Source organism: Ptychodera flava, chromosome 10 (genome assembly GCF_041260155.1).
Source record: "Ptychodera flava strain L36383 chromosome 10, AS_Pfla_20210202, whole genome shotgun sequence".
Classification (NCBI taxonomy): Eukaryota; Metazoa; Hemichordata; class Enteropneusta; family Ptychoderidae; genus Ptychodera; species Ptychodera flava.
The window spans coordinates 24,047,966-24,065,730 of record NC_091937.1 but is presented as its reverse complement, the minus strand read 5'-3'; the positions used below and the strand labels follow the sequence as shown (position 1 = coordinate 24,065,730).

Below are 17,765 nucleotides of genomic sequence, written 5' to 3'. Positions count from 1 at the left end.
TGTGTGTGTGTGTGTGTGTGTGTGTGTGTCTGTGTCTGTGTCTGTGTGTCTGTGTCTGTGTGTGTCTGTGTCTGTCTGTGTCTGTGTCTGTGTGTGTCTGTGTCTGTGTCTGTGTGTGTACACACAAATAAGCATTAAATATGTAAATTATTTTACATCCTGCCCTTCGTATGTAAGAATTTCCATGTATTGTAGAGAAGGAAGGAGGCTCAACCAAAATGCAATTATAAAAACGATTTTATGAATGATATTTATGTTTCTTTATTATGACATTAATTTGTTGTCTCTTTGAATATTTGTGCTCAGTTGGCGTGTTTTTTCGGAGACAGTAAAAGTTTGATCGACATAGCAACCAGGCGCTCATTCTACGTGCACAACTGGAGTTAAGGGAAAGACAATGCGCCCCTGTTTTCGGAGTGGCTCTATTGTAGCAGGGTAGATGTTTTATCGTATAAGTATCAGTCAGAGGGGAGGGGGCATCTGTTTTATGTTAGTTGGAGGGAGAATATTTGTTTCAGTTTTTTAGCGACGAAGTTACGTAACTGAGGTAGCTTATAGAGTTGGGAGAGGCAAAGTTGACGTCATTTCCGTCAACAACTTCCGTAAAACTATTTTGTCACACCACGTGATCACCACTTCCGTAAAACTATTTTGTCACACCACGTGATCAGTGTTATCTAACGACTATACATTCACGCTGCACACTCACTATCAGCGAAAATAGTATCGTGTTGGATTGACATATAATTGAACTTAGAGCGTACGTGTGAGTGTATTGGCTTACATGAAAATGCGATAGACAATGATGCATTTACGTTAGAACGTCCATGCTCGATCAAATTGTTTTTGTTCTGTCAGTGCAAATTACGAGATTGGTGGATGTGGATGGACATCTTGCGTGCGTTTGGTCTTTGTCTGACATGCATGTCGTTTCGATCTCTTTTTTTACTGTGCAGGGGAGAATGAATTATGTTCCTCATGGGTTTCAAATATGTAAAAAAAAATACGAAGTTTTGAGTGGATTTACGATTTCGTTTGCAAAATTACGAGCGAAAATTTCAGCTTCCCATTTCATCGGCGCGACCGTGCAAGAAACCTCAGTCTCCTACTACCTCCGAGGCTCCATGATCACATGTTGTACCACACGAACATGAAAGGCCTCTGAAACACTCAGTGTGTAAGCGTGTGGAAATTTTCGTAGTGTTTTTTCTCATTTAATTTGGCAAATTATCAGCAAAAACCTCAATAATTCAAGGTAACCCTTTCTTCTCAATCGCTTCCTGGAGTTTCAAAGTCATACCAACGAAAATGAGTGAAAAATTTCGATGCAAAAATCGTGCATCGGCGAGAGTAGAGACTGAGAGTATTCTTACAGAAATAGCCCATGATTCGAGCTTGGTTTTCGTGTTTTTCGTTTGAATTTTGGCCAAATAGTCGCTTTTTAGCGGGTTTTGAAATTTTTAAAGCATCTAAAAACATTAAAATGACTTTTCATTAACAAACGAAATAAAAACTGAGAAATTCAATTATTTATCTACAAAATAAAAATATTTTTGGCAAGTGAATCATGCAGCTAAAAAGTGAATAATCAATGTTTTGGACGAGTACGTAGTGTGAGCGATTTTCGTGGGATCCCCGACCGTTCGTTCATTGCTGTATCGCTCGAACACGCAGTCAGATTCTGTGAAACGGGATGAAATTTTCTTTCAGGCGAGGCGTTTCAAGTTACTCTTGAGAAAAGTTACTTATTTATCAGTTGTTGTTTTACTGTTTCATGACACACGTTTTTGATTCAATCACTTGTTGACCTGAAAAACAACGATATTTAGTACTCTTTTTCAACAGACTTTTATAGTAAGTAGCCGCGGTAACAGCTGTCAAAATACTATCGTTTTCAAAGTACATTTTGAGTGAACTTTGTAAATGAACATTCTGAACCATCGTGTAATGTTATGCTTGGAATTTTGTTGCTTTTGAGGTTTATTCGTGTTTTTTTATAATTATTGTTTAAGTTAGTTATATTTTGTGTTTCTTTCCATCATCAAACATTGACAAGTAAGCTTGTAAAAGTAGCCTTAAATCACTTAAATTAGAATTATGTGTTACTTTCTGGTTTTGTAATATGTAAATAAATAAATAAGTTGATTTCTTTTATCCTTTCCACTTATTGGTATTTTTCCTGGTTTAAAGTTACTAATATCCTTAACCCTTAGTCTCTACAAACTTAGAAAAAAAAATGAAACGAGTGATTTAATTTAATAAAAAGAAACTTATTGTGACACAGTTCAGTCATTTTCATAACTCTGGTTCAAAATTCAGTGTGCTATACTCATATCTTGGCAGTGCTGAACTCTAAGTTCTGTCATAGTATCTGCAATTGGAGAATTACTTCACATAGAATAATTTGTAAATGTAAATCAGTGCTGTTGAAGATTATTTAATTGTCAGGGTGTTGCCAAATCTTGTGTGTATATAAGTATGTCCGGTTCTGAGATGAGCTGTATTGGCATCGAAAGGAATTTGTTAATGACTGACAATTAATACAATCAATTTTGAAATTTACTCAAAACTTTTGAGACTGAATTTGTAAATTTACTAAGAATTTTCGAAGCTAGAGGGGAAACAGACATAACAGTGTGATGGGCGGACCAGAAAGTCCATGGAAATCAAGCAGGTTGTTCTTACGTGAACATTGCGTTTGGTGTGTTGATTTGTAACACGTACACTATGCTAACATGTTTCAACACCCAAGGAAACATTTGCAACTTTATAGTCAATGCGACATATTAATAAAATTATTTTAATTTTGTATCGGAATATCACAAAACAATGTTGTCATCATCGCAGTCCAGCTGTTATGAGTAAGCATGTGTACTTGGCTGGACCGATCAAGTTTCTGCAAAAAATCATTTCACTGTCAATGACAAGCTAAAGTGACGTCTTTAATAAATGTGTCCATTCAATATCCAAAGAAAATCAAGGCTATCAATGACACGAAGAAAGTTTGTCAGTCCCCACGGACGAAGTCTGGGGGGACTTATAGATTGGGTCATGTCCGTCTGTCCGTGCGTGCGTGCGTACGTCCGTCCGTCCGTTCACGCAGACATGCCCTGGTCAATTTCTTTCAAACTTTGCACAAGGATAGTACCCTACCCCATACAGATGCACGTCGATTTGTTTCACAATGCGATCAAATTTGGCCGTGTTAGACTTGGAGGACTTTTTAGTTTACACCTCCATAGACTCCCATGTATAAGGCAGTCCTCCATAGACTCCCATGTAAAGGCAGTTCTCCATAGACTCCCATGTATAAGTCAGTTCTCCGTAGACGCCCATGTATAAGGCCAAGAAAAATAAAAATTTAGTTCTCATCGTATTCTAGTGCAAAAAGGATGCAGTGACACAGTTTTTAGTCCCCACGGATGAAGTCCAGGGGCTTATAGATTGGGTCATGGTGTCCGGGTCATTGTGTCCGTTCGTCCATCCGTTCGTCCATCCTTTCACACAGATATCTCAGACATTTTGACAAAATGTCACGTGACCTTGGTGACCGTTGACCTCAAATATACGTATTTGTCCATAACTCAGTAACCACAAGTGCTACACCCTTCATATATGGTATGATGGGATGACGCCACATATTCTACCTCACTAATTATGCACATATCTAATTTTGAGCGAGCCAATGAGCTAGAGGTCTGATTTTTGGTATATAGGGATAACTTAGCAATACAATTTTTTTTACAAAATGTCACGTGACCTCATGACCTTTGACCTCAAATATACATATTTGTCCATAACTCAGTAACCACAAGTGCCACACCCTTCATATCTGGTATGATGGGAGACCTTATGACGCCACATACTGTACCTCATTAATTATGTGCATATCTTATTCTGAGCAAGCCAATAGAGCTGGATGTCTGATTTTTCGTATATAGGGATAACTATAGGATAGAATTTTTTTGACAAAATGTCATGTGAACTTGATTTTTTACCTAAAATATACGTTTATGTCAATAAATAAGTACCACAAGTGCTATGTCCTTTATATTTAGTAGGATGGGAGACCTTATGACAACACAGGCTTTACCTCATTTATTATGCACATATCTAATTCTGGGCAAGCGAATAGAGGTAGAGGTCTGATTTTTAGCATATAGGGATTTATTAGCAATATATTTTTTTTTCGAAATGTTACGTGACCTCAATGACCTTTGACCTTGATTATACATATATATGCATATCTCAGTAACCTCAAGTTCTATACCCTTCAATTTTGATAGGATATTAGACCTTAAGATGTCACATCTTGTACCTCATTTATTATGCGCATTTGTATTTCTTGGCTGGCCAATACAGCTACAGGTCTGATCTTTTTTCCCAATTTAGAACCATAACTTAGACATGCCTCATGTGTTTCAAATTGGAAACAACGACATAGACCTATGTGCCCATAGATCTCAACATATCAATCCAGTGATACTTCTTAATGACCACATTTCCCTGCCCCATCAAGACTATTACTCCTTTTACTATGTCATTGTCAATGACTTGTTTAGAATTATATTTTCGTTTTAAACTACAGTTCTTTGATGCAGTGTGGTCGTCTGGCAATCCATCATCACGGCAGATGTAGTGCGTGCAATACACAGTCCACACTGTCCAATCATGCGTGCATGTTTTCCTGTTATAATTCAATTGGGTCAGAATTTTGTAGCAAGGAACATACAAATCTTGCAGATAAATCAATTTGGATGATCTATGTACATCTATGCAAATTCCAAGTTTGGTGGACATGTGAAAATTATGTTTTTTGCCTTCATGTACAAGATGGCATGTTTACCAAGCTGGACGCTCACTGCTAAAAAACAATAGGTTTTATTACAGTTTCACATTTCAACCCTTTCTTTGCATCTTTCTCAGCAACATTCCCCAAACCTCTCTCCTTGCATCCCTACCGCTAAATGCACTGAGGAGCACAGTGTCATCATTGACGCTATTTTTATAGTATGTGACAGTCGCCAGTACAAGTTTGAAATTTTCTGTCCGAATAAGAAAGTCTTTACAAACCCGTTGGAAGGGACAAAATAATATGTTGATGAATTGGACAACTTGAGTAGGGAACATTTTCTATGGGGAGAGGGGAGTTTTTGTGGCGGTTAAGGTTTAGTGTTGGAGGGGAAATGTTTAGCAGGGGGGGGGGAAGGGCAGTTGGCTACAGCTTTACTTCCTCTTCAATTATTTTGGCCCAAAATTCTTTTAAATGTTATATTTACAAACTGAACCACCTTTTGTTGAAATTCCTCGTCCGGTTGGCTACCCCTGTTTGGTGTCACGTATAACAAGTTAATGCGAGTACGGACACGGTATTCGAGACAAAGGAAAATCCTCTCGCCCTAAAGCTACTAGCTTTCTTTGTCATGAACCTTTTCATTTTCCACATCCCCATTTTGTACGTGTATAAGGTGAGTCAAAACTGAGGATGTTCAAAATGGCGGCATCGAAAATGGGTGGCGGTCGAACTCTCTACAACTTGCCCAACATTTACGCTCGACAGGAACTAAGCGACGTGACGGTAGAGGTCAACTCAGTGCAGTACAAACTGCACAGAGTTATGCTGGCCAGCTGTAGCGACTACTTTTACAAAATGTTCTGCGGGCAGATGAAAGAATCAAGTGCTGAAGGTTGTGACGTTGTTTCACTTGCATACGATGGCTTGACAACGGACGCTTTCAGAATCCTGCTCGACTTTGTGTACACAGCCAAACTGAATCTTTCGCGCTACAACGTTCTTGAGGTTTGCAGGGCGGCAGATTATCTACAGATGCTGGAAGTAATAACCCGTTGCGGAGAATTCCTGGTCAAACAGGTAGAAAACGAAACTACTAGCCTAGGAGAGCTTTTAATCATCAATCAGTTCGTGTGCAACTATGATTCTTTGAAAGAGGTGCAGGCCAGCATCGCCAAGAGCATGGCGTTACATTTTGGAAAACTAGCTGAGACGAAAGAATTCAGAAAGATTCTTTCGTTTGAAAAATTGCTTGAGTTAATACAAAGGGATGACCTTGCTGTCAAGTCAGAGGCAGAAACACTCCGGTCAGTGATCAGATGGGTCGAAGCCGACGAAGAAAAACGCACTGAATATCTCAGTAAGCTGTTAAGCCATGTGCGTCTGGCCCTAATCGACATCGATGAACTCACTGACTTGATGGACAACGACAAATTCAGAAAGGTTCCTGACTGGTACGATTTTTATATCAGTACTCTACGGTTTCACGCGAAGAGACTTCCCTCAGTGGCTGATGGGCATGCCAGTGGCTGTGTCGACACCTTAACTACAGCAACTCATTTAAGCTTGAAGCCAAGACCTGTCGCCACGGTAAGAACCGAAACATTTAACCTTTTCACCCCAGTTCCCCGTATACAGGTCCAACTTTACATAGAAACAATGGATTTGGGACAAACCATGGTGGTGAAAGGGTTAAAGTTACTGGAAAGACAAATAGATTTACAACTTTAACATTTGAAAGTTGATACAATTTCGTTTCATAATGGGCTGGACACGGCATGAATATCACACTACCTCGGTGTAGTTTTCCGCGAAGCGTCGTTGCTTGGAGAACATAATAAAAACAAGGTGCCTCGTATAGTGCAGTTTGTTTAGATTCAACGTTATAAAAGTTAGGAGTAGAGATGACATGCGCATGTGAGAGACGACTGATATTGAAGAAGAAGAATAGCAGGTATAAGGCAGACTTGGTTATTTTATTCTTATTCGTGCTGTAATATGTATATTCTAATTACATTACAGTAGTATGCGCCCAGAAAAGTGAAAGACTTAAACCTTTGCTCAAATTTTCCCCCATGGCACTTTCAACAATTCTCTTAACAAATCAAGTAACACGAGGGGTTATCGGGCAAAGTTTAGAACTAGATAAATAAATTACCTCTAAGGGAGCCTTCTTACAGGGGGTGTACCCGGAGAATTCCGTGCGCACCTGCACTGTAGTAAAATGTGACCCTCAAACTAGCCCCTTGTCTAAAATGTGACCCCCCTCCTTGTCCGACATTATGAAACTTAACCCTTCCCTAATCACTGCAATATTCTCCCCAGGAATAACTGAACCGGTATCAGCTACTTTACATAGTAATTGGTTTAATTTTTATGTAAGTTAGGGACAGAAATTACAAGGGGAGGGTCGCAATTTATCATTCAAGCTTTGTTGGGATCACACATTTGCGGAAGGTCACCATATTATGCGCAACTAAAAGAAGGCAAGATATGGCTGATATAGTGCTTCACCCATAAATATCAAATCAAAATACATGGAGTCTATCAGGAAAAGTATTGACAATTTTCCCACGCAAAACAAGCTATATCTGTACATTTATATATGTAAATGTACTTTGCTTGAAGGGGAAAGTAAAACGTGCATGTGTGTACAAGAAATTGGATTTGGAATATCACCGAAATGTTGATTCACTATACATGGCAGTCAATGAGAAATCTGAGTATTTTTTCCGATACAAACCAAGGTAAATCTGTGTATTTATGTAAACTTGATTATTAATATTAAAGGCACAATAGCTGTATCTTTTAGCATTATTTTTGTGATTTTATTTCCAAACTAAAACAAGTCCGTGGGAATGTACTCATTGAGGGGTGTATATACAAGTATAAGAAACTGTCCACTGGGACTGCGTGTGCAATTTTGAGCAAGATAAATAATAAATGTTTGCCCAAACAAAAAATGGCGCCCTCAAGCAAATAAAGCAAAAACCACTGTACGGTGTGCATATATGCATTGGAATCTCCACGGAAACAACAGAGTAGTCCAATATAATTCATAGTGCTGAATGTTTTCCACTGGGACATCAAGTGCTTTGTTTTCTTTATAGTATTACCAGTTTTTAAAAATGGCGGGAAATCAAAATAACGGTTAAAATATAAATTTATTTGTCAAATTTTCAGTTGTAAAAGGCTGTATTCTGTAAATTTGATTATTTGTAAACATTTGAATAAAACCACAGAATATAGAAAGCCTTTTTGAGGTCAACAAATTTCACGAGTTACAGCTACAGGGCCTTTAATGTACTTGATTAGACTAGGGTGGTTACGAGTGGATGTTTGTGCAAGAAATTTGATTTTTGAATTTCACCGAAATGATGATTCACTATAAATGGTAGTCTATGAGGAAACTACGAATATTTTTTTCCCAATACTAAAATGAGGTAAATCTGTATATTTGTGTACTCTTGATTCTTCATATTAGTGTACTTGATTAGACTAAGGTAGCTACAAGTGGATGCGTGTGCAAGAAATTTGATTTTGAAATTTCACCGTAATTTTGATTCACTCGCTATAGGCCTACATGCTAGTCTATGAGAGAACTATGAACATTTTTTTCCAATATAAGACATAAAACTAACAATATCTGTGCATTTACAGACGTTTGATAATTGATATACACTTTGCCACCTATCCAATACGTTTGTCTCTTGTCTTTCATCACTTTTAAGTTTTCGACAAGGTGTTTATAGGATACCACTTCATCTTTTTTGCTTATCGGAAAAGAATGTGAAAAAGATCTATCCTTTGGGCGTATCCTATCTTAAGAACACTAATTTTCTGTTGATTTTGTTACATCACAAATACATGTACCAGTACCGGAACATCATAATAATTCGACTTCTATGGCTTTAATCACTGGGCAACAACAACAAAAACAATATTAACCAGATTAATAAGTCCCTGCACCTCTACATCCTATATTATATCAATTGAACACGTTTAGCTTTCGTAAGTGTTCCATTAGTCTTACCCATTTTCTATTAAAGCGTACTTAAATATCTTGCCATTATTATTTATTTTGTCGGATTTGATTCGAAAGCAGCACTCTCTTAGTGTACACCCGGAAAGGTGACAGCAATGAACATAATTTGATCCGGTGCTTGTATTTTTCAGGTTTACGTCAAATTTTCAAGCGACTCGATTAGCTGCCGCTATGACAACAAATGGATTAAAGTCCGATCTGACTCTCCACTGAACCGTAACTCTAGCACATCACAAACACTTCTCAATGGAAAACTTCTGATAGGATCAGCAAACGGAGATTTCTGCGAATTTAACCAGTACAAAAGAGAGTGGAAACGACTACAGACAATGATAAAGTCTCGGAAGAGTGTCTTCCTCATTTATAATGGTAAAGATCATCTGTACACACTGGGTGGAATGGAGACGTCTGGTGGATATCCAGTATCCTATGCAGAACGATACCATCTTTCTACAAATAAGTGGAAACAAATTGCTTCACTTCCAGCAAGCAAAGGAGAAAAAGATTCTGCCACGGTATACAACGATAGAATCTTATATCTGACTCAAGGGACTGGCTATTCTTTTGATCCTGAGAAAAACCAGTGGATAAAGACATTGACATATGATGATGAGTTCAAGGAATCGGTATTTTCGACAGTGATCGACGGACGGCTGCATCTCTTCAAAGATGGCATGGTAAAAGTCTATCGTGAAGATGGCACGGCATGGGACGACATCAGCCAAACGTTTATTCCCGTCAACTGGAAGAGTCACGCCTTCATAGGCATAGATACCCAGGTCTACATCGTCACTGGAAACACGTTCTTGGCAACTGGTATCCATGAAGACAGAAGTAATCCTTATGCTATCGACATAGATGATTGGGAGTGGGCGAGAAGCTCCGACCCAATCTTTGAAACCAGTTTTCCCATAGAGTATTTGAAGAACTAAAACAAAGATATGGATACTGAGAAATGCAGGAAATGGTTATAAAACAACGATCATCCGTGATGAAGAATTAATTTTTTTCTTGCAAGTTTAGCTGTCAAGTGTGTGACTGGAAACGCTCAGCAGTACCTGTCTGATATGTTAACTACCTGAAGTAGAATTTATCAGTAAGCTCCAAATGAAATCTTTTTCAAGGTAAAATTAAAGTTAAACAGTAATTGATTTATTGACAGTTCCATTTTCCATGTTGATTAATTTTTTGTTCTTCTTCGTTGTCAATAATTCTACAAAGCTTCAAAGACTTGATCTGTTCAATGTGCAGTAACACATGATGAAACAAATGTCGTTTGTCTTCTCCTCTCTGTTTTAATTACAAGACTGTTAGATTGTTTTACATCTTAGGTTTTTTCATTAGGCACTCAAGTTTAAGTACTTCAAAATCAATCAGAATTTACTAGTTCAGCAACTCTTGAGTAAATTAATATTTTCGACGTGGAGAATTTTTAAGTTTTTTTAAGTGGTGTTAATTTTTCAGTAAAATTTCTCTCAGATTCAAAATCGTAACTACCGGTACTGTATTCACCCGGCGATGAAATCGGCCATTAACCACTCTCGGTTTCATGCAATCTGTTACATATTTGATTTTGTTTTCAAGAAGTCAATAGTTGTATTTGTGTTTGAGAAGAGTACTTTAGCTAACAAGGATATACGTTTTGACATCTAATTATTATTCAAGGAAAAACATAACAACCCGATGTGATAAAAACAAGATATAGTTAAACGTGTAGTTTCTTTCAGCGTTTGTACCAACATGATTTATACATAATTGGTCAAAATCGTTTTTATAGAAGTTTTTGTCGTCATGGATACCCTTCATTTGTCATTTTGCCTTTGAGCACAAGGTCTAATTCATCATGAATTATATCGAGTTTTGAATGAGTATAATGAGTTTATAGAAGTTTTTGTCGTCATGGATACCCTTCATTTGTCATTTTGCCTTTGAGCACAAGGTCTAATTCATCATGAATTATATCGAGTTTTGAATGAGTACTTTTTAATTCAGGAGATAGCCTATAGCACACCATTGTGAAACGTGTCATGATACAGCATACTTCTGTCTTTGCTATTTGTATTATATCCAAATAAAGAATATTTTAAAACTCTCTGCAGTATGTATGTTTTACACTCTATGTCAGCTTTGCCTGTGATGAGTCACCAATCCATTGTGTACAGTTTATAGAGTTGCTTATAAACAAATGATAACTGACTGATCTGTTGAAACCATCTGTGATAAAGTCCACAGCGAGCATATCAAGAAATGGATGTGAATGTATCGTTAATTGAAATTTGCACTTGGATAGCTTCTTGTTGTTTAATTGATGAAAAAAAAAAATAATTATTTAAATAATGCAACTGATTACCTACTTCAGCCTGTAGTAGAGCTATTGATTACCATCGTCTGGTTTTCTGCAGCTCCGAGCCTTGACAAGGGACCATTTTACCCGAGAAACGGTTTTACAATGAATGCTAATTTCCTGAGAAAATAAAGACTTCCAATAGCCATGTATTATTCCTTGTGTATGTTTTCGTAGATTTTTTAAGATGTATCTTCTAAACCTACATAATCATTTTCACTTTAAAAAGTGCAAATATCATCATTGCTACGATCTACATTGAACAGATCTCAGGTACGAAGTACGCTCATTCTCTGTTTGTATACAACAATAGACATTTCATAAGTCTAGCGCCCTCAGGTCGTCACATGAGGGCGATAGACTTATGAAAAGGGTCTAATTGCAAAAATTCACTTGTACTTCCTGGAACAAAAATGTTAATTTCGAGATAACGGAAAAGATGCCGAGGAAACACAAAAAATAGAGGCAAGTGTGGAAACTAGTGGCTACAGATGCAAGTTAATTGGTATAGTAACTACGGAGAGTCGTTTTAGGTGGGTTTACGCCCTAGGTTATTGATAAGGAAATACTTAGAGGCCCCCCGAAAACCTGTTAATTTGAAATCCGAAAATTGGTATCCACCTTGCCATTCTTCAAAACAAGTATCGTATGAAATCTCGTACCACTTTTATCGTACTTTTATGGTGCGATGTTCAATTAACATCTCTTGATGTCACTTTTCGTCGCGCCCTCTCAGCTGAATAGCCATTATAGTGGCGACTAGCCACTTTCAATTGCCTTCCCTTCGAATGTAATGTGATGGCAACTTGAACATGGCCTGCCTAAAACCGTACCATAGACCCTCGAGAAAACTACTAAATCACATTTAATGCTAAAAATTATAACATCATCAATGGCGCGTATACTGTCAGAATCACATTTAATGCTAAAAATTATAACATCATCAATGGCGCGTATACTGTCAGCAGGTTATAATTCTGTCATTAACTGTTGACAAATGCTAGAGCCCATAGTTCTACTTAATACTTCAACATCGTTTCAGAATTTACCTACTTTTGTCACCGAATACGAAAATCCCCCAAAAGGAGACTGATGTAATCATAGGATCATACCTTTTTCTAGCCTCACATACTTTTATAAGTTTAATCATAGACCCTCGAGAAGGTCTGTGGTTTAATGCAAAAATACAGAAATCTTCGCAAACCATTTTCAAACGGCAATTTTTCGGAACATTTCAGTATACATGTATGATTAAACATCCATTTGTTCATGGATTCATCATAGATTCATGTGTGTTTTGGTATGTTTTACGACAATGCATGCAGAGGTCCGTTGTCTGCAGTTACCTATCAGATACGAAGCAAGCCTGTGAATTCCTGAGAAAAACCAAAACATTTCCATTACTAGTATATGTAAACAAATAATTGTACATCATCATATGTAAACAAATAATTGTACATCGCGGTCCATGTTTATTTATTACTTGAACGAAACAAACAATAATAACAAAACTAAAACTTGAAAATATCGATCAAATCTGCAGCATCTAATGTTTCCTTAGCCTTTTGCAAAACAGGGTTATGTAAACTTGTCCCTGTGACCTAAGTAAAGTAACCACTTTGTGAGTCAAATACATCATACCTTCTCAATACTTATCACAAGAGAAACCGGGAAAACCATGAGTGTACCATACAAAACAAATTTAAAAGTAATCTATAATTATCAGAAAAGATTCTATACCATGGTCATCTATCTGTCAACCACTCTACGAGTCAGTTTGCCTTTTTAGTCCCAACGGACACCGTCCGGGGGTTTGGTCATGTCCGTGCGTCCGTGCGTCAGTGCATCCGTGCGTCCGTCCGTTCACGCAGATATCTCAGAGATGCCTGGAGCGATTTCATTTAAACTTGGTACAAGGATTACTTCACATGTCATGCAGATGCACGTCGATTTGTTTTGTGATAAGATCCAATATGGCTGCCAGGTGGCCATTTTATTACGATTTTTTCATGTACAGAGCCATTACTCAGGCATGTTTCAACCGATTTTATTCAAAGTTGGTACAAGGACATTGACCAATGACATAGATATGCACATTGATTTGTTTTGTGATACAATCCAATATGGCTGCCGTACGGCCATTTTGTTTCGATTTTTTTTCATGTACAGAGCCATAACTCAGGCATATCTCAACCGATTTTATTCAAACTTGGTACAAGGACATTGACCTGTGTCAGACATATGCACTTCAATTTGTTTTGTGATACAATCCAATATGGCTGCCAGGCGGCCATTTTATTACGATTTTTTCATGTACAGAGCCATAACTCAGGCATGTTTCAACTGATTTTATTCAAACTTGGTACAAGGACATTGACCAATGTCATAGCTATGCACATCAGTTTGTTTTGTGATACGATCCAATATGGCCGCTGTGCGGCCATTTTGTTACGATTTTTTCATGTACAGAGCCATAACTCAGGCATATCTCAACCGATTTTATTCAAACTTGGTACAAGGACATTGACCTACGTCATACATATGCACATAGATTTTTTTGTGATATGATCCAATATGGCCGCCATGTGGCCATTTTATTATGTTTTTTCATGTCAAGAACCATAACTCAGACATCTATCAAGCGAATTTATTCAAAGTTGGTACAAGGAGATTGACCAATGTCATACATATGCACTTTATTTTGTTTTGTGATACAATCCAATATGGCTGCCGTGCGGCCATTTGTTATGATTTTTTCATGTACAAAGCCATAACTCAGGCATCTCAACTGATTTGATTCAAAGTTGGAACAAGGACATTGACCTATGTCATACATATGCACATTGATTTTTGTTTTGTGATATGATCCAATATGGCCGCCATTTTATTACGATTTTTTTCATGTCTTGAACTACAACTCAGACATGTATTAAGCGAATTTATACAGAAGTATTTTTAGCACAGACCTAATGAAGAGGACTCTATCCTCTCTGAGGACCTGTAATCAAAGTACCCATTAACAAGTGGGGACTGTGTCATCAACGATGACTTGTTCCATTGTAGATGAATGAGTGTACATGTATGTATGTTTGGGATAATCTCCTTCGAGACCAGCCTCTCACAAAGGTCAATATGTTTTCAACGAGGCCAAGATTTATGGATATTATAGCTTATCATATACATAAGAATGTGAGTCTCAAATTTGCGGGGTTTTTTTTGAAACAACTCTTGAAATTTTGGAAAAACTGCCAGAAATATGCGAGACAAAATTAGCAGAAAAATATTCTTGCTTTACTGAATTTGCTAGAAATATTTAATGACAGAAGTCTAAAGGGAGCAGAGTTTTCGAAAGGAATTTTACAAACTATGTAGCACAGAAAAAAATCTGAAATTTCGGAGCACAAAACATAATGCACCTCGGCATTCTTACCACTGCCGAGAAAAGTGATCCATTTCTTTAATGTTGCTTGACAAATTAATGACCGGTCAAAAGTTTGAACTAAATTTGCATGTATCATGTAAATGGAGTGTATTTCAATTTCATAGATTGGATGTCTTTTTTATTGAAGAATTCATTTTTTAAAGACCAATTGACTATAACTTTTTTGCATTATTTTTACGATATTTTTCGCAAACTGAAATTAATTCGTGTAAGTATACATGCTGAATGATGTGTATATCAGCATTATTAGCCTTGTATTGTAATTGCAAGTAGAAGTTTGACCAAGATAATGAACGCAAGCTCAATAAGGCCGCCTCAATGCAAATATACAAAAAACGATTGACATGACGTATGCACATGAATTGGAGTCGTCTAAGAAGCAACGTCTTCTATTGGAACACATGTTACTGAGCGCTATACTGATTATCATTTCAAGCAGATTCTGCGTATCCGGCGGGAAGTACCTACCGGCCATGCGTTGCTAGATGGCCAGTAATTTGAAAACAAGTGAAACTTTCAAATTGATTTGCAAAGCCCGTCATAAAGAAAGTGGATTTTGGAATTTCACCATACTGTCGTAACATAAGGGAAAGAAGCTGGATCTGACGACGAGTGCTGATGTACAACTGGAACTTATTTATTGAATACGGAACCATAACTGTGAATGTCCTGTCTCGGTCACTCCACAAGAGAGTGACCGTGGTTATCGGTCCTCGTGTCGGTCACTCCACTAGAGAGTGACCGTGGTCCAAGTTAAGTCCTCTGAGTTAGTGTGTCTATTTATACAATATCTTGGCTATGTCGGATGCCGACGCCATTAAGAATATAATAAGAAAATGCTTTGATTTACCGACATTAGAAAGGATTACAAAAGTAGAATTATCACTTGCCCGTGCGTGGCTTGCTACAATTCTTTTGTTTCAACCCACGCTATGAATAAATTAACAACGGCTCAATATTACGATTGGTTGAAACACATTAGAACATGGGGGTAGTACGCAGAATACCTCCATGAGAAAATAAGTTACTGGGTAATTCTTGTAAATGTGTAAATGAGTGAGATCATGTCGTCGATACTGTGCTGGTATTTCGTGTTGCCAGCATTGTTCGAGTCCAAACAAAGAAACGTCAGCTTGATCACGCGTCCCAGAACGCTAATGTATTTTGAGCGTGAAATATTACTATTCTGTGCGCCAATTTGGAAGATTATGACATGGGCCAATTTCGAAATAGAAAATGACCGTCCCAGAACGCTAATGTATTTTGAGCGTGAAATATTACTATTCTGTGCGCCAATTTGGAAGATTATGACAATACAGTACAAAGAAATGTCCCTTAATGAATAGAGCTCAAAGAATTTCTGAAAAAATTAAGACTGCTTTGATGTCAAAAAATTAGAAAGTGATGCAGCTCAATGGCTTTGAAAAATTAGTGAACGTTACTATCCACCATTTAATATCAAAAATATTCCTAACGGATCAATTGCTTTTAACTTTTTCTCCACTGAGTCCTGTAATGTTTCCAACCAAGTTTCTGTACGTCATGGATACTTGTGAAATATTTTATTTTTAGCTCTACTGTCAATGATGCACAGCTTATCGAACAGATGGATTTTCCGTTGTCGTCCGTCAACATTCATCTTCTTCTCTCAAACCGCTGGTTCTATTGCTTTGAAATCTAGTATGCAGTTTGCTAGGGGTGTTGTTCAAATTACGGCAGAATCTGCATATTTGTAATTTTGGGGCAATTTTTCCGATTTTTGGTAAAAAAATGTTCTCTGAAAGCGCTTATTTTGAAACTTGATATGCCTTATCCTAGGGTTGATCTCTGTCAGGTTTGTACAGATTGTGGTAAATTATTTATATTTGTATTTTGGCGCAATTTTTTTCCGTTTTGGTCAAAAACGGGAAAAATAATTTCCTCCGATAGGCCTTGTTGGATTCCTTTGATCTACAAGGCTGCATGGTGGTGCACACACACACACACACACACACACACACACACACACACACACACACACACACACACACATATAATAATATTATATATATATATATATATATATATATATATATATATATATATATATATATATATATGTATATATGTAAGCATCAAATGTGTAAATTAAATTACATATTGCCTCGTATATGAATTTACATGTATTGTAGAGAAGCAAGAAGGCTCAACCAAGATGCAAGATGAAATTCCAAAATTTCATTAATGATGTTTATATTTCATAATTATTTCTTGGAATATTTATGCTAAGTTTGCCGTTGTTTGGGATAGAGTTAAAGAAACCGTCTGTTGGATAAGTGTCCTGGGATGGGAGGGGGCGTACTCTTTAGCTGATATCCTTCAAAGAGTGCATTGATTTAGTTCACTATGTTCACTGGCAGTCGAATGACCCAAAGGCACCAGGATGTGCATGTTCAATTGAATGTTGTTGTAATGCAGTAAATAGGCACGTCGTTTAATGAATAAAATTAAAAGAGTATGTCAGAAAATTGAAAGTCTTGTGTGTCAACAAACTACAGAAGATGTAGCTTAGGGGCCCTACTAAATTCAGAGCAATTAGGGTTCAGTGGAATTATTATATAAAATTTCAAAACTCTGTCAAGAATAGACTGTGCTGTATGATAGTATGCGTTGTACATTTTTATCACAGAAAATTCTACCACATTAGAACATATACAGTAAATTGTATGAGGCATAAAGATAGATAACTACGCATAATACTGTAAGAAAGGGTGAGAATTATTGTTGAAATATTTGAAATGAATACATGACGTAACGAGGTTTTCCTAGCCAAAATCAATTTTCATCGTTTAATTAGTTGCAGTTAAGCCTTATCCTTCGTACAAAGGCTTGAAGATATATTTTCCTACTATTTTAAGAAATGTTGTGTTCTCGCTGCACTCGGTGGTTTGCACACTGTAAAAATAGCGGACGCTAGACGCGTCTTTACGCGTTCAAAATGTACGTGTCGGTGTTCAAATTTGAACGGCTAGTGTTCATATTGTTAACACTAGTGTTCATATTATTAACAATAGTGTTCTTAACCTGAACACGTAGTGTTAACAACCATCTCCTTCAAGTGTTCAAAAACTCAGCATCACAGAAATTTTACAATACTGTGAAA

The 17,765-nt window shown here is 37.1% G+C and overlaps 1 protein-coding gene across 1 annotated transcript; it reads left to right on the top strand.

The window, feature by feature from the left end:
• Positions 1–5,488: 5,488 nt before the first annotated feature.
• LOC139141457 (kelch-like protein 3) lies at positions 5,489–10,935 on the top strand. The gene is made up of 3 exons (XM_070711069.1): positions 5,489–6,382; positions 8,969–10,668; positions 10,777–10,935. The coding sequence occupies exons 1-2, from the start codon at positions 5,495–5,497 to the stop codon at positions 9,767–9,769; spliced, it is 1,689 nt and encodes a 562-aa protein (XP_070567170.1). The 5' UTR covers positions 5,489–5,494; the 3' UTR covers positions 9,770–10,668; positions 10,777–10,935.
• The last annotated feature ends 6,830 nt before the right edge of the window (positions 10,936–17,765 follow it).

Bases quoted from the DNA above. Each gene is read 5' to 3' on its own strand.
- LOC139141457 (XM_070711069.1), top strand. From the start codon at position 5,495: ATGGCGGCATCGAAAATGGGTGGCGGTCGAACTCTCTACAACTTGCCC. The intron at 6,383-8,968 runs GTAAGAACCGAA...TGTATTTTTCAG, and splicing joins AGCCAAGACCTGTCGCCACG to GTTTACGTCAAATTTTCAAG.